The sequence below is a fragment of the Xylaria bambusicola genome, assembly GCF_022495145.1.
Source record: "Xylaria bambusicola strain CBS 139988 unplaced genomic scaffold F5B22scaffold_1, whole genome shotgun sequence".
Taxonomy (NCBI): Eukaryota; Fungi; Ascomycota; class Sordariomycetes; order Xylariales; family Xylariaceae; genus Xylaria; species Xylaria bambusicola.
The window spans coordinates 1,900,168-1,917,799 of NW_025953554.1; the positions used below are offsets into that span (position 1 = coordinate 1,900,168).

Consider the following 17,632-nt stretch of genomic DNA (forward strand, 5'->3'; position numbering starts at 1 on the left):
CATCCCAGTGAACTGGTACGAGTTACAGCGAGTTACAGCGACGGTAGTGTGGTGTGGGGTAGCTAAATAAGGAGGTACGGTACCTAGTGCACATATCTCGTTGATTACATCAACATTGGTATGGGTCTGGGCGAAGATGGGTTAAATTCACCATTGAATTTCGTATTGATTTTCACCGGTTAATGCTATACATGTGTCCCCGTCCTTTCAGAGGACCAAGATGCACCTGTGTTTCCATGGTATCGAATGCGAATGCGCGATGTGAGGGCAAACGTATGCCCTGCGTTGAACAGAAGGATAGGAAATATCGTACAGGTGATTTGTCGTATGTATCAGACCCTTCTGTCTTTTCCTGGATCTGCCATCCATCTATAATCTATGATGTGTCGTTTTTCCATCAGTGCACCCTGCGCCCTGATATGGTATATCCTCCCAAACAAAAAGAAAAAAGAAACTAGGTCAAGGACGCCCAGATAATGCATCGTGGCTATAAATATAGCACACGTGAAAATTACAGAATGTGAACGCCAAACAATGCCATGAAGTTTTTGTGCTCCCACCAAGGCCGACTCGTTATGTGGGCTTGGATGTTTCGCGAAGACTCGATCGTCTAGAGTGTAACAAGCCTCCACTCGCCAACATCTTAGCCAAACGGTAGCCGGGACTCACTTTCGTAGCCGCTTTCCGTTGGAGCAACATCTTTAATCGGATGCATCAATATTGGCGGTAAACATGGGCGGCCGTGTATCTCTTCCCATTCCTCACCGCCCATCTTGGTGTCTTCGTACCCCATAAGGTTGTTGTACAGTCGTTGAGGCGGACCTGCTCTGTAGTACCATGTGATTCCGCCATACCTAGCCTCGCGTCCCCAGCCAATGGCAGAGTTATCACCTCCACTATCGCCCTTTTCACCAGAGTTGAACCATCGAATAATGTCCTTGCCTTTCCACGGCCTGTCGAAGAACATCGGCATGGGTGCATAAACGGGCTTGAGGCCGTGCAAGAGAGCTATGGTTTGGCATGTCATCTCTGAAGCAATTACATTGCCTCGCAAATTCTCAACATGCATGATGTCTAATAACTTCTTCGAAATTCTCGAGTGTGTGACAATAGTCACCCGTCGTGGCAGCTGCTGAGTGGCGTGTGATGAGTCGTTGAATCCCCACACGTCATTAGCACCAACCCAGCCACTGAAGTTGGTATTAATGATCGGAGCTACGGTAATCAAATCAGCTTCTTCGCCGACACCCCATTGGTAGTCATCTTTTTCAGGCTGAGCCACGGGAGGCTTTGGCCCGACAGGAGTAACAAAAGGGAAATCGGGAGGTCCCCAAATGGTATCTTCTCCTGTAAGCTCCTCTACTTCCTTTCGGAAGTTTGTGTCGTAATCGCCGTGCACAGAGGGGACGTAGTAACGCTCATTTCGCTCCCAAAGACCACGCCGTGGCTGCTTCTTTGCGAAGGCAGCCAACTTCTCTAAGAAGTCGTAGTGCTGGCCGGTAATTCTAGCATCCATCTCCCAGTTCCAAACATAATCGAATTCGGGGAATTCCTGTATGAACTTCTGGACCGACAGCCATTGAGATACATGCACGTTCGCTTTGGAAGGGTCTAATTTCGGATACATGGCCTGTACGGCCTCATCATTCCATAGCACTGCTATGTCTCGAAACTCGGCAGGGACATTTTGCTGGAGGACATATTGATAAGTCCCCTCATCATCCCAGATCGCATAGGCATTGTCTTTGACATGGACAAGTAAGAAAACTTGATAGAGACCACCTGTTCGCAGTGATAGCTCAGTGATAAGCGCACGAATCACTTGCTTGTCGTTTTCATTATAGTCCTTTCCAGTATATGTCCGCAGTAGAATTGCTGACCGAGACTCCGCGTTCTCGGGGCGAGATGTCCCCGACGTGGGTCGCTTGTTAGAAGCACCAAAGCCCCTCCTGAGATCATCGTTATGATCACGACCTTTGGGTGTATCCTCAAGATCTAGCTCGTTGTCCGCACCAATGAACGGGGCGGTCTTCTTGTCTGAATAAACTGAATTGACATATGGGTTTGGCTGGCCCTGTAAATCAAATCGAGCCTTGTTCTTCTGGACGCACTTCTCTTGTAATTCACCCCAATGTACTTTATCCCAGTCCACCGATGGATCGGAGGTATCGTTGGCATTTTGGAATCCGTACATACCAAGCCGGGTCTCACGTTCAAAGCACAGATCGCCATCCATCTCCAAAATGTCGTATCCACCAATGAGAGGCTCGGGAAAATCCTTCGGAATTCCCTTGAACACCTTTATGTCGGAGATTACCTTTCCTCCCGGACCGTCGCAAGGAACATACAATCCCCCTTTGCTGTTTTGCATGTGCTTTGGGTAAGGGTTGTAGACATATGGTTTGTGCGTAGTGAAGTAACTTGGAGTGTCGGCGGGAGTCAGCTGGGCTTCGAAGCTGCGTGACCGTGATTTGCTGATGTCCAGATTGTTTAAGGTCTTGCCATATATAGCATCTGCCCCGGATTGGCTATGGTAAAGTTAGAATAGTCCATCCCAGCACGTTGATGCAGGATTTGTTGAACGACTCACCGGCCTAGCTGGTCGTATTCAAGTCTGAATTGCTGGCGTATAGCTTCTTGTTGCTCATCTTGCGCCTCCTTCATCTTATCCTCAAAACTAGGCACGTGGTTCGGGTTTTCCCCATCATCTATTTCTTCTATGACCGGCTGTTTGAGTGCATCGTTTGCAACCGCTGCAGGGTTCTCCCGAATTACATCTCGATAATGACTCGAACTGTGTAACATGAGCCAATAAAGTGTGGTCACAGTGAATGCGAAGACAAGCAGGCCTTTTGGCCTTGTTAGCCACCGCCGGGGCTGTACAGCCAACATTGCTTATTATGACCTAGATGCCGAGTATACCCTTCTAACTAGCGGATAATTCGCGTGGTGTTGCGAGGACCTAACAGAATAAGTTGCAGGATATTAACATGGCGGTCGAAATCAGAATTCGTATCGAGACGCCCAGAGTCAATCTGGCAGATAGAGTATGCCAAGACAGAGAGAATGTCAAGACAATTCTGCTTTGGCGGTGTGCGCTGGGAAAAGGCGTGTGCAGATAGGTAAGGAACGTAAGGACTCCTATCAAAGGACGTCGAAACTGATATCCCACAAGGCAGGCGATTCGTAAATTAACAGAGCGGCAGCATCAGGGGAACGTGGCGGGCGGCACGGAGCGGGGAGGTGTGTTGCCGTTCGTAAAGAAGCTGTGGGTTGGACAAAGACTGGACTACCACAAACAAAAGGACAATGCGAACCCGGTGGTCGTACAACTGGGCACAAGAATTGGGCAAAGAAGCCGAGGGTGAGGTCCTCAGAGACTAGACCGGCCGTTAGTCGGCAGAAATAGGGTACTGTACGAGGGAGTGAGCAAGAAATGTACAAGGGAGGGAGAGAGTGTGTGGAAAGTTGGAAAGTCGCATAGGCCAGGGCTTCTAGGGCGAATTGTAGACGCGATAGGTATATAAAACGACGCAGCTGGAGGAGAGAAGCATCAATGTTGAATGGAGTACACGTACAGCTTGTAGATAGAAAGAGTGGATGGTGTGCGCATCGCCAAGCCCGGGATTTTCATCCACAGGACAGAAAACCGGACTGAGCTGTTGCGGCAGATACCAGCGAGGTGTCGAGGTGTCGAGGTGTCGTGGAAGGGATGGATGGTCGAGAAGTGTAGGTACCGTACTGCAGGTAGCATGGATGACAGCATTGGCGATCCCGACTGGGACTGGGGTATGGACTTGGGGGGTACATTTCGATTTTGCTTGAATACGGTAGGGGTACATACATACCCGTCAAGTCTGCTACAACTGTACGCTAAATGTACTGTAGATAACGTGCTAGGTATGCCAAATTACTAGCGGATTCTGGTCGCAGGAAGGTACCCGAGTATGAAACACCTTACAAACTATGTACAAGGTACAAGAGAGTGTCTACTAGATGTGCACTTGATACAGTGCGATGGAGTGCGAGGCCGAAAGATTTTGAACTTGATATCTCCTATTTGGCTCATTCCTGTACTTACAGCACTTCCTCACATACCGGAGATACTTTACCTAGGTAGGCAGTATGCTGGATGTAGAAAGGAGAGGAGAGCGGCATCTGAGCGGTACCTACAAGATAGGGGGTCCGTTAGGGTGGTGTAGTGGACGCGCGTACTGAATATCCAGGCCATTAGGTAAATACCTACCTACTTACTTACATAGTACAGTCTGAGCAAGCAAGAGCGTGGGGTATATATGGAAGTAGGTAGCGGCAAAAATGAGAAGTTTTACACTAGTGTTTGAGAATTCATAAGCCGTTGATGATTATCAGGGGTAGTTGGCAAGTGCTAGCGCCCCTAATAGCCGCCTACTAGCTTCCTGATAGCTTTGAATAGGGATTCTGGCAGGGACTGGGGCAGAGACTGGAAGGAACAAGCCAAGGACTCGTTCGTTCAGAGCTTATCTACCGCCTAAGTACTTGACCGCTCAACATCATACCTATGTAGATAACTGAGGTAGGTCGAGATAAAAATCAGATCACATCTTTCATTAGACCACGGGCAGAGCACGGGTCGAACTCGGCTTACGTGTATGAATATACGGATATAGGTTCGTACATATAGCGACTTGGGTATCGAGAAGAATACCCAAGCTCGGCCATATCTGTGAAAGACGAGAAGCGCTATTGTATACTCTAACCCGTCGTTAAGGTTACCTAGGTAGGTATGTTGATTCTGTATTCTCGTTTCATTTCATGGCGACCATACTGGATCTGCAGACATCAACACAGCCTCAATAGACAATCGTGATATACATGGTAGTATAATAATGTACACGTAAGGTAGACATGATCGACGGCTTACAGCATGTATGTCTCGGCACTAGCAGCTCCCTACGTACCCACACAGTAGTTGGGGCTTCAAGTTGTTAACTGTCCCCATCTTGATGATGCGTTCGTGAACATAAGTAGGTATCTCACTAAGATCATCAACCTCCTTCTCAGACTAACCACCATAGTGAGGTATATTCTTGAGTCAGACTTTTAATTCTGAGCCACTTGATCGCCATGGGGTTTTTTTAATATGGAGTTGAATGACCTATGGCATGGCGCCTGGTGCTGATGGCCGTCTGCGCGGGTAAATATAACAACAAACAGAGTACAGCATACCAACATCAGCAGTTTTTCGTTTACCACGTTTGGGCAGAATATGCTTGACTGGCAGTAGACCGTCTGGGAGTTACAAGCTAGGTCTCAACACCGAACCTTCTTATCCACCCTGTCCACCCAAGCGGCTGACGAAACCAAACGGTTTGAGTGACGTCGGTAGATCAGATCTAAATTCGAAGAATGATCTTCAGATTGTCCAAATTAAAGTTTACCTACGGCCAGGGGCAACAGCGCTTCTCCTATCATCTGCTGCTGTCTGCCGGTATCCTCCTACATTCTTCCTATCACCGTTACCCCTGGATTTGCGAACTCGTGTAAGTCATGATGAAAAACAATCTCGCCAAAATTTCAAGGTACACAACGCCATCCATCTAGAACATGTTCTCGAACATGTAAGCGAAAATACCAAATACCTACTAAACCGTCGCCATCTGGGGCTAGGGAGGGCGTATATGTACTAGGTGTGTAAGTAAGCATGCGCCGGCGCCAAGACCGTCCAATGCGCACGCCCCCATACATAACGTCATTTTAGTCTCACTTCCTTTCTGCTCCGCCATTGCACCGACGCCGCTCACTTGCATGACCAACGGTTTCTATGTATACCTTATTCTGTCTTATTAAGAACATGTGAAACGCAAAGGAATACAGCAGCAATACTATGTACCATAGTACCTAGTTCACCGATCCCAAAGGGCAGTTATAACAACACTAACATCCCATCTTGCCGAGGATGAAGAAAGTAAATACCTCCACTCCACTTGCTGGGGACACCACGTGCGACGCGACAACATATCAGCACATCTAGTGTCACCACCATACTTCGTACAATCACCGACTCGGCCAGTTGAGTCAGGTACTTGTGCAATGTACTCAGGAAGTGGTTTTACGGCAAATGTGACGTGACGTGATGTGATGTGATGACGACCATCCGAAGGGCAGTGCCACGGAGTTGTGCGGTGCCGTCCCGTGTCCACCAGCAAGATTCCGATCCCTTATCCTTATCGACCTTGGCCTTGCAAGTCCGAAACCACCGGCCATTATGCCAGCGAATGCTACTACACTTTGTGTTTGGCCCATTCTTCTTCTCCTCCTTCGAACAGTTGCCTAGAGAGCAGCATTTGATGGCTTTGAACTTATATATGTCCGGTTCATCTCAGTAACGCATGCTGTACTTTCGGGAGGCGAAAAGAAGAATAGGTACTAAAGGTATGTGGGCTGGCATAAATGAGATCCTAAGAAATGCTATCATTTCTACCTGCCAGAAGGTCCAACTGCTGCATCTACGGACTTTACACACCTAAAAAAAACAGATGCACTGGATCTAAGTAGGCCCTTGCAAGAACTACCTACTATATGACATCCGTTTCTTCATAGTATCCATACAGCAAGGCAGGTAGCTACACAAAACATCTACCGAACAAGCCACCACCACCATGTTTCAAAACCGTAACACCAGCCGAGCAGGTTGACGAACCGTCGTGCAACCTGCTCCAGGCGCCGCCACGGCTGCCTGCACGCTTCACAACGCAAGACTGAATGAATAGAAATTCGTGTATCCTACCTACCTAAATAGACGGCACGGATACGCTTTCGTGTGCCGGTACATCTGCGTCACCACCGTCATCCGATCCATCAGGACAGTACTGTAGATACGAGCTTATCTTCCCCGTGTTGCACACGACGAACAGGTTACCTAAGGGGAGATAATATGATCAAACTCTACCTACATGACATATGCATTTCGCTACCTACCTTAGGTACCTAGGTAATCCCGTGTCATTCGCATGGCACTAAAAAACAGGAGGCACAGATATATAGGCAGAAACCTCGAAAAGTGATTTAACGTATTATTGCATTTACTATGCTATTTGTTATTGTTGTTTTTCTTTCCTCCTCTTTTTCTTGTCTTCGACGGACTGACTGGCTTGGGCTCAATGACAAGCACGCATCGCCCTCGTCATCGGTGAGTGAGTGAGTGAGTGAGTGAGTAATTGTGACTCTTTCCACGTAGTGCCTGATGAAATATCAGCGGCCACGCGGTAAATTCGCCGAGGCCTACCTGCCTGCCTGTCTGTCTGTCATGTCGGTCTGTGTAGATATCTCCCACAGCGTGAGGCTCTAGATGAGCATGTAAGATGCAACAGACCTGTCTATCTCCTATACCCCTCAAAGGAACATAGAAAGACACCCCCACCAAGTTCCCCTCAAAATTAAATTCCTAGCGCAGACAAAAAGGGACTTCCTCTCCTCCCAGCCCGGAAGTTCCCAAGAACAATAGAACCGAAACCAGCACTTCTACGGAGCAAAGCATGCCCACAGGGGTATACATATATATGATGTAAAGCGAAGGTAAGACCTTGTGGTATCAAATCCCATATCAAATGATGGAAATGAAATTAGGGAGGTGCGACGATAGCATAGATGAACGGAACGGAATGGAATAGGGTATATACGAACGCGCGAAACAAGGGCAAAGAATTCCAAAAGAAGCCAAAAAAAAAAAAAAAAAGCAAAAGGCGAAATCTTGGAATAGAAATGCATGTATTCCCCCGTAGTCGCGGAACGCCATTGCTAGATGCGAGTGCTTGGGGAAAAAAGACAAGACAAGACGGTTTCGATTGGGAAATACGAAGAGTGCTGGAGAGGGGAAAAGAATAGAGTGGCGTGTTCGCGTGCGAAGAGTTGAGGACCCGAGGAATCTTCATAAAGGCACAGGTATAACCAAGATGCGAAGGATACGTTACAAAGAGTTTTTCACATCATCCCCAGCCTCGTCATCCTCTTCTCCATCTTCTGCATGGGCCCTAGCCCGCCGCGCCCGAGCGCCTGGCCGGGCATCAGTCGCTGGCCCGTCGGCAGGCCGAACGGGCGGTGGAGATTCGAGGACGGGCCCGAGGGCAGGCCCCGCGGCGGCTCGCGTATGCTGGGTATGCCCTGGGGCATTGGACTCGGGCCGGCCGTCGAGCCTTGTCTCTTCGAGGCAGGCGGGCCCATCTGCTGCTGTTGCTGGGCGCGCGCGTGAGCAGCCTGCATCCGCCTCCAGGCGTCGCGCTCGCAATACGACCGGCCGTTGACGTCGAAGTAGCCGTCGCGCAGGACGACGCCGCAGTCGCCGCACCGGAAGCATCCCGGGTGGTACTTCTGCGGGACCTCGTCCTCCAGGTACTGGCCCTCGATGCCCTTGTGGCAGGACCCGCACAGGCTGCCGTTGAGCTTGTGGTAGTGCTGCTCGCAGTAGGGCCGGTCCTCGTGGACGTAGAACGTCGCGGAGCTGAAGGGCTCCTTGCACGTCGCGCACACGAAGCAGGCCTTGTGGTACCGCCCCGTCAGACGCCCGTCTGCGGACGCGATGGATTTCCCTGTTATCGGCTCCTGGCACGCTTTGCAGTTCCCGCGGGGTCGCGGGTTCCGCGACGGCTGGCGGTTGTGCGAGCTCGAGCCCTGGGTGGAGGTCGTCTGGGATCGCGACCGGCTCTGGGCTTCGGAGGGAGAGGCGTCGAGCCGGTCTGGGTTGGGGATACTCCTGGGTGAGATAGGAGATTCGGAAAGGTGATCTCGGGCGCTTTGGGCAGCTGGATCTAGTCGCAAGTTTTGTAATGGCTCTGGCCTGGGCGCGGCTAATCTCTGGTTACCGTTTCTCGACATTGACATTGGCTGTACTGTTGGTACATCTGGTTGCAACTCGTTCATGGAGCTTTGTAAATCATCCATGAGTGCATCAATTTTCGCCGAATTAGATGGCCGCCGAGGTTCGGAACGGGATCCTACCGACCGAGCTGGGCTTGTATTTGAGCTCACGTTGCTGGCTCTAGACTGGTGACTATAACCAGAATTGCTCGAGGATTGAGAGACTGATGGTGAGTGGTAAGGGTTACCGGCGCCAAATTCATCAGCGAGATTTATTGAAAGGCTACCGTCTCGCGTTGGTGGCCGTATTAAGCTCTTCCGTGGCGGTGGCGGACGCGACGTATCTCTGATTCCATATGAAGGCCGGTGTTTCCGGTCACTGGTCATTATAGGTCTATCCCCATTCTGTGTCGACGGCCTGCTTGATCTATCTGGTCGCAGACCAGGCGCAGATGGTGTGCGTATAGGAGCCTCTATCGGCGAATTATTTTCACCTGATCTTCGAGTCTGTTCAGGGAAAGTCTCCGACCGTTTGCCAAAAGGAAGAGGTTGTGGGCGAGCGTCTTCCCCTTCTCTCTGCGGTGGCCCAAATCCACCATACCCATTCTTCCGTGGCATTTTAGGCGCTGCTATACTTCCGCTCCTCCCCGAAGAACTGGAGGCCGATGTTCCAGGCCGATCAATCGATGATCCTAGCCTTGAAATATCATCGCTCGAGTCTGCGTTATCATCTCTACTGGTAGTCCGGGGAAACGCGTTCTTCTTAGCTGAACGAGTTCGGGCAACCTCGAAAGGTCCCGGTGCTATGCTATTCATTCTCGTTAAAAGATTTGTTGTCTGCTTGTTAGGGCTTGTCCCGTATGCGGCCTCTCCCTCTTCTGTCTCTGGCTCTGTCTCTGCCAAAAACCCGCCATAGCCGCCAGGTCGTCTTGGAGATCCTGCGATAGCCGGCGCAAAATAGTCGTCATTGGTTGATCCGGCCCCAAGACGGCCGTTCATCGGTGTCTTTGGTGATATGGCTTGGGATCCCGTAGAGGCACTGACCGGCGTCAACTGGTCCCGTGCAAATGTTCGGTCTGATAGAGAGAGGTTAGAAGATATGATCCGCATCAACTAGTAACAAATGGTCGACCTACTTGCTGCAGAGGTGTCCACTGTCGGTGGTGCACGAGTAAATTTATCGAATACATTTTGTTTGAATGATGTGAAGGCGCCACCAAGCAGATCTGGCATTGGTGGAACAGCTGTACGGGGTCAACAAAGGCAAATCAAGAGAGATATCATATTCAAAGACAAGCTAACATACGTTCTGTCGCTGTGGCTTCATTATCACCTCCACAGACGTGCTCCCCCATCATAGAGATCTCTACTTGGTTCCCGCAATTAGAGCATTTTATTGTCGGCATGAAAGCCGACTGTCGTGATAAGTCTGTCATGATTGTGGTCCTTGGTTCCAAGCTTCCTAATACACGTGTTTTCCGCCCATATAATCATTCGTTCGTGATCGCTTGATAGTTGACAACTCTTTCGCTATTCGTTAAGCTATACCGCGGTGAGTCGTCCTAGTACGTCCAGGCGTTAGGCGATCACAATGTTCGTAAGGATAAGGCAGTTGATGGAGTTCGACAGTTGCTCGATGGAAGTGCTGTAGCCGACAAGGTCATGGGGATCTGAGCAGACTGGGGGTCGCATATAGGATCGAAGATCTCTGTTGTGCCACGCCGACAACTCCCTGAATTGATCTGCTCTAAGAGTAACACAATTGGTAGTCTAATTGGCAGAATGTTTCCGGCGAGTTCTTCCGCGGCGGCTCTGTTTGAGATAGGGTTCCGGTGAGGGCTCACTCTAGATACAAACGTGATAATGCATTGGTAGAAAAGGAGGTCAAGTCTGAGGGCACTCGAATTGTGTACACAAAGATCGGTGAGGGTGGTTATTCCTGTTGTATCAAGAGTGCGTCTTGAATATCCCTGCACAACTACCCCTGGACGCTCGCTGGGCCCTGGTCGCGATTTGATATGCACGGCTGTTTAGTGTATACACTACACTACCCTTGTCTCGCTTGGCACTTTTCGCAGGATAAGACTAGGCACTACCTTAGTGTACACTACAGCACTCGTAGTGTAGTACTGGGAATGCACTAGTATTATGTACTGTCGATATTTCGTTGTTTGGATGGAGGAGAAGGACGCAAAGAGGTGAGACTCGAGTCAGCGGAGGGAAGAGGGAGCAAGAGAGGGATAGAGGGGGGAGGGGAGGGGAGGAGAGGGGAGACAACAGGTATAGGAATCGTGTATTTGAATATATATAGAAGTGGTGAGACTCGTTTCCTGTCTTCTCCTCTTAAACCCTTGTGTCAATTGTCTGTCGGTCAACTTGTCTGACGGCCAGCAAGAAAGGCAAGCAGAAGGGAGCCAATCATTCAGGTTCCCTAGCTTTGTCCTTGGTTGTGATGGGTTGGCCTTGGAGGCGCCAGGCTGGTGTCCCCAGACTGTACAACTCAAGATGAGGCGTGATGTATTCAGCAATGCCGGCTTCCGCAAGAGGCAACTGGGCTCTGTATTATTATGTCATGGTGCACTAGAAGGTCGACAATTCGAGAATAATTCCAATGCTGCCAGTCATGAACCTCCCCTTTTGAGGTGTGAAGGAGCGCCGAGAAAGTGTCGGCATGCTGGTACAGTAACCGCTTATGTCGCTGTGAAATGAAACACGAACGCCACTACAATTGTTAAGGGCCTAGCGCGCTGCGAGATGAGGTGCCTTTGTCGAATGGTCCCTGTTCTCGCCTGTGTGGTCAAGTGTGGTCGTACCGCAATCCAACCCTCCCAACCCTCAGGGCTGGCACGGGTGCCTTACAGCTCCGAGCGTTGCTGGCCAATGGAACGTCGCTCGACGCCTGGCTGAGACAAAGGGGCTCTTATTCACCTTGGCCAAAGGGCAACCAAAGGAGAGAAGGTCTCGTGCTCTGTATCGGCGGGCTGCGACGGGTTGCGAAGGGCTACAAGTGGCTAGGGATGGGGGCTACTACGTTTCGTTTCTGGCATGAAACCTCAATTTCGAAGAACCTACGCGACTCGTCATTCCCCAATCTCGACCTCAATCTATTCGACAGATTCTAGAGATTCTAGAGGTATTCTGAGTAGTGGAGCAGAGTGTATGCACTGAGTAGCGTACCTAGTGTTGGTGCTGGTCGCCGACAGGACATGTAGAACTGGCAATGCAGGTTAATGCATACGACCGCCCTCGTATATTCGGCATCGTTTAGCAATAAATGCTGCGGCTATTACTTAATTGGAGACCAACACCTCCAGAAGGGGCTTCACAATACCTGCTTTCATTCTCTAAACTTGATATCGTGCTCATACCCGTACGGCGAAACACCAGACAATACCTAGTAGGTAACGTTAACACGGCAAATACATTACTTACTTACTGACTTCAAGATGGTAGCAGGAATCGGTCCACTCCGCTAACAGTCGTACTTGTCCAGACTAGGTAAATAGCCGCGAAAGTTCCAGGGCCACAGTCCCTGTGATAGGTCCCCCGGTAAATTAATCGTTATTTCTGTATGCTCGTTTTGTGTATTGAGCCGAACAATAGCATCTGACTTGATGCGCATTATGGATCCGCAAGCAGCGATGGGGGGCACCATTCCAGTTCGATTTGGTAAGATCTGCGGTCCAGGATGGGCAACCAACTGGCGGGCAGAGGCGGGCAAAATGGAAAATGAGGATGATGGAAAGTGGTCCTGTGGAGGCGGAGTCGGCACTCTGTTGCATCTCGAAAACAGCGAGCCTCTTCCATCGATCCGGATGCGTGTCGAGATCGTGGCCATGGCCTCCCAATACTCCAATCATGTCCCGAGCTGGCGGAGATTGTTTCATGACGGCATCGACGCTCGCCTCGCCTGGCAATTGCGTGCATGTGCGTGCATTGAATAGGCCGGCGCGGCACGAAGCTCTCTCCGCTCGGCGAGACATTGGTCTAACGCTTCTCCAGCTCGTTTCGTCAGGCCACTCGTTTGCCGAGCGAGACGAAGACGAAAGACCCCTGTCGATCAGGTCCCCTGACCCAGTTCCACCTGAATGATCTCGCACTAAATACTTAACGCCGTACGCTAGCCTCTCCCACTTTCTGCTCAAACTCCTTCAGAAGGAAGAACCAATAACCCCGGTCGCCATTATGGCTTCTCTCGGCTCAATAAGTATAATCAAGGCGTAGCCTCATCAATAATGCATTGAAGGACTGCTCGCTTAGCTTGCCCAGCAGCTCGGCAACCAGAGCCAATCGATATCTCGCTGGAATATAGGATAAGTCGGCTCGCAATTGGCCATGGCATTTTCCAAAACATGTTTTTTATCCCACGCGCAATCAACTCAACTACATTTGATTACTGGGGAGAGCCTAGGTAAGCGACTCGACTGCCGACCCTAATAAGCTCTCCTCTGGCGATCTATTGTCGATCTCGAGTTGCTCCGTGCTTTCTACTCCGCGATCATGCCATATTAAATCGCAATTAAAGTTCACACACGTTCATGAGATAAATTCCCGATAATCCCCGAAGGATAGCACACTACTCTGCTTACAGCAATGCTGGACGGGGTAGACGATGACGAGAGCTGACTGTTTATCCAAAACTGGCAATGGAGGATCTGTCTAAGCATAGCGTCGATGGACGATCGCCGGCTAATCGCACAACCAGCCTACACCTCTCTCTAAATAGGATAGGTAGGTCAGAGTCAGTAGGTACATGACTACTTATATGTAGTCAACATCGCAAGATGCTAATTAGCTCCTCCTCCCTCTTGAGTCTTGGGTGAGGGGATGTGTTGATCTACTGGTAGGCCACACTACCTAGGTAGGCACTTAGTCAAGGGTCCAACTACATAGCTAGTAGAGCCTCCAGCGCTGTATTGCAGTGTCAGGGCTGTGAAGGACGGCGTAAGGGAGATGCAATGAGGGTCCAAACTGGGTTCGGTACTCCATTAGCTACACATATGGAGCTTCCGATGCCTACAGTGGGTTGTGGGGATCCCAAGAGTCGTTGACGTACATATTGAGGCTTCTTTCCTACCTATGGAATCAAGTTTCAAATGTTGATATATTGATATATCTCTCGACAGGTTGGTGGGACCCAAATACCGAGTGCCTTGGGCCTCGATGCTCTGATTGTTGCCTATCCCAAGAACGATTAAATTACGATGTGTGTAGGTAGGACTTGGACTTTGAAAGAAGACTTACAATCCTAGACAGCGGAGATGTTGTATGCTACCTAGGAGGTAATGATGTCGGTTACAGTTGACGCTGGACAATGTGAAGCTTCCCTCTGAGATCGGGGATTATCGTGGAGAACGCACATCACACGCAGAGATGCGGTGTGGTAGTCGTGGGCAATTAATTGTATATGTTGAGGCGAGAAGCGCCTGATTAATCAATGAGCGTGTGACCAAAGAGCTACGTTGCAGTTTGCTGGCTTGAAGACTTGATAGTTCAGAGTCGGCACTGGGTCTTCTTGTGATGTTACAGCACGGCACTATCCGCAAGCGAGACAAATGCCGACATAATAGTTGATATATGCCCACATCAGTCGGCGTATTGTTAAATAGTTCTTAAGATAGAAGGATCTTCCAGATTGTCGAGGTCAGCGAACATCTTTCGGGTCAGCAAACGTATCCGAGGTTAGCAAAGCACGCGGCAGTATATGATTAGTCCAGCAACGTGTGCCATGGGCCCAGTATATGATATCTCATACTCGTACCTATCCTATCGTACCAATCGATCCGATGAAAATGTAAACAGACAACTAGGGATTCTATATTCACTGAGGTCATGTCATGTAAGATGACTATCACTGTTGACACACCAAAACTTAGGTAATGTCAAGTGATTACCTAAGGGAGGGCCAATCAGACCCCGTATCCTCAACCCCTCCATGATTGATCTATCTATCTTATCACGCTGCATATGCACTCTCACGGCGCATCTACAACCGACTGATACTCAACATTTTCAACCACACTTGATGTCGTGTCGAGAGAGATGTCAACCAGAACTGGATGAAAGTCTGCAGATGAATCGGCCGACACAGGTTGACGTGACACCTTTCTGCCCCTATCTTGTCTCTCACCGCATCGTAGGTAGTTTAACAGAAGGCGGGGTATGCATGGTGAGAGGGCATGGCGAACAACTCACCGCATCCACTATCGGCAACACAGGCCCGATAAGAACAATAGCCCCTCACTACCCTGAATTATCGTGTGTTCGTGCGTGCGCGCGCGTGCGTACACTTACACTAGACCAGTACCTCCATGAATCGTGTAGCCAGAGCCTGGGTTGCATGTACCCAGCTATTCCTAGCTACATGTGAAGACAGTTAGGTAGGTAGATAAGTAGTGTAGATAGATAGTAGACAGACTCCGCCCCCGGACTGTTTTTCTTGAATAAATAGTCTCAACCTCCCCCAGCTCTAGTCGTCTCTTTCCCTCGACTTCATCCCTCAACCTGTAGAGTCTAGACTTTCGCCATATCGCCGTCGGCTTCACAGAACATAGAACACAAGTCACAAGTCGATCGCGCTCCCGGGCCGCGGTCACTCAACACCGTCAAGACGTTTTCTAATCTTCTCAACTCGTACGCCCTCTCCCACATCCCGCCTTGCTGCCACCATGGCCAGACTGCTAAATCTCGTGACCAGCGTCCATCACCCGTACGCAGGAGCCCGTTGCTCTTCTCCAGCCGGAAGTGCATCGGACTCGCCTTACACCCCATAAAGGGATCTACCGCTAGTTACCAATCAGCCAATCGCCAGCTATCAAGATGGCGCCACACGCAGAACTAGACAACGGCACTGCGTACGGGGAAGGACCAGCCGCTAACCTAAACATCAACCTATCTACCAGCCGAGACGACGACTTCGTCGTGAACTCTCCCAACGTAACTTACACTAACGATGAGATCCGCTCCAAGTACACTTATCGCACCACGAGTGTGACCAAGGGCGCCGACGGCAAGTATGTGGCCACGCCCAAGGAAACGCTCTACGACTTCAAAGTCGACCGTAAAATTCCCAAGACGGGAATGATGTTGGTCGGATGGGGTGGCAACAATGGCACCACTGTGACCGCCGGCATCATTGCCAACCGTAGAGGCCTGGCCTGGGAGACTCGCGAGGGGCTTCGTACTGCCAACTACTACGGCTCTGTCCTCATGGGCTCTACCGTGAAGCTCGGTACCGATGCTCAAACCAACCAAGACATCAATATTCCTTTCCATAATGTCCTGCCCATTGTTCACCCCAATGACCTCGTTATTGGCGGATGGGACATCAGTAGTATGGATCTTGCTGCAGCCATGGATCGCGCTGCCGTACTTGAACCTACTCTCAAGTCTCTGGTCAAGAAAGAAATGGGCCAAATGGTCCCTCTCCCGAGCATATATTATCCTGACTTCATTGCAGCCAACCAAGAGGACCGGGCTGATAACATACTCCCTGGAAACAAGGCTTGCATGGCCCATGTGGAAAAAATCCGCCAGGATATTCGGTATGACCAATACAAATATGATTCTACTGCCAACTTGAGCTTACGGGTGATTTAGTGACTTCAAGGAGCAAAACAAACTTGAAAAGGTTATCGTCCAGTGGACTGCAAACACGGAACGATATGCCGACATCCTGCCTGGGGTAAACGATACTGCGGAGAACTTACTGAAGGCTATCGAGAATGGCCACGAGGAGGTATCTCCCTCGACTGTCTTTGCCGTAGCTTGCATCCTCGAAAATGCTCCATTCATCAACGGTTCCCCCCAGAACACCTTCGTCCCAGGTGCCATTGAGCTCGCCTCGAAGCACAATGCCTTCATCGGCGGCGACGACTTCAAGTCCGGACAGACCAAGATGAAATCAGCACTAGTCGACTTCCTGATCAACGCAGGCATCAAGCTTACCTCCATCGCGAGCTACAACCACCTCGGCAATAACGACGGCAAGAACCTGAGCTCCCAGAAACAATTCCGCTCAAAGGAGATTTCCAAATCCAATGTTGTCGACGATATGGTCGAGGCCAACACTGTACTGTACAGCAAAGGCGAACACCCCGATCACACCGTCGTTATTAAGTACATGCCCGCCGTCGGCGACAACAAGCGGGCCCTCGATGAATACTACGCCGAGATTTTCCTCGGCGGCCACCAGACGATTTCGTAAGTCCTGCCCCCAAAACACTCCTTCCCCAATCATCCCTATGCCAGAAACCCCTCACTAACACATCTACACCTAGTCTCTTCAACGTCTGCGAAGACTCCCTCCTAGCTTCTCCCCTTATCATCGATCTCGTGCTCGTCACAGAGATCATGACGCGCATCCAATGGCGCGCGCACAGCGACGACGACTTCAAAGGTTTCCACAGTGTCCTGAGCATCCTATCATACATGCTCAAGGCGCCTCTTACACCACCTGGCACCCCCGTCGTCAACGCCCTTGCCAAGCAACGTGCCGCGCTGACGAATATCTTCCGCGCTTGTGTCGGACTGGAGCCGGAGTCGGACATGACGCTCGAGCATAAGTTGTTCTAGACTAGCTCGACGTACTGACGAGGTGATTGATAGTTTTGCCTTGGTGATGATACTTGATCTGAAGTAACTATCCTATCACTATGTTTTCATTCGATAGTACTCCTGCTTTTTTCAACATCGGTAGCAAGGAAAACCATGGACTTCAACATCCTGGTATTTTTGAATATTTCATATTCATAGCAACTATCAATCAATATATTGTCTACACTACATTCTCTCGTCC

At 50.0% G+C, this 17,632-nt stretch overlaps 3 protein-coding genes across 3 annotated transcripts; 1 reads left to right on the plus strand and 2 right to left on the minus strand.

Annotated features, from left to right (window-relative positions):
* Nucleotides 1–139: 139 nt before the first annotated feature.
* F5B22DRAFT_584184 (uncharacterized protein) lies at nucleotides 140–3,601 on the minus strand. The gene is made up of 2 exons (XM_047973412.1): nucleotides 2,591–3,601; nucleotides 140–2,528 (listed from the first exon to the last, which is right to left on the minus strand). The coding sequence occupies exons 1-2, from the start codon at nucleotides 2,890–2,892 to the stop codon at nucleotides 644–646; spliced, it is 2,187 nt and encodes a 728-aa protein (XP_047836603.1). The 5' UTR covers nucleotides 2,893–3,601; the 3' UTR covers nucleotides 140–643.
* A 4,254-nt stretch (nucleotides 3,602–7,855) lies between these two features.
* Nucleotides 7,856–10,805, minus strand: F5B22DRAFT_26537 (uncharacterized protein). The gene is made up of 3 exons (XM_047970138.1): nucleotides 10,142–10,805; nucleotides 9,972–10,079; nucleotides 7,856–9,911 (listed from the first exon to the last, which is right to left on the minus strand). Exons 1-3 carry the CDS (start codon nucleotides 10,269–10,271, stop codon nucleotides 7,963–7,965), a joined length of 2,187 nt encoding a protein of 728 aa, XP_047836604.1. The 5' UTR covers nucleotides 10,272–10,805; the 3' UTR covers nucleotides 7,856–7,962.
* A 4,849-nt stretch (nucleotides 10,806–15,654) lies between these two features.
* F5B22DRAFT_641185 (myo-inositol-phosphate synthase) lies at nucleotides 15,655–17,409 on the plus strand (the record flags this gene model as incomplete). Its single annotated transcript, XM_047977954.1, has 3 exons — nucleotides 15,655–16,379; nucleotides 16,435–17,037; nucleotides 17,115–17,409. 3 exons carry the CDS (start codon nucleotides 15,655–15,657, stop codon nucleotides 17,407–17,409), a joined length of 1,623 nt encoding a protein of 540 aa, XP_047836605.1.
* Nucleotides 17,410–17,632: the final 223 nt, after the last annotated feature.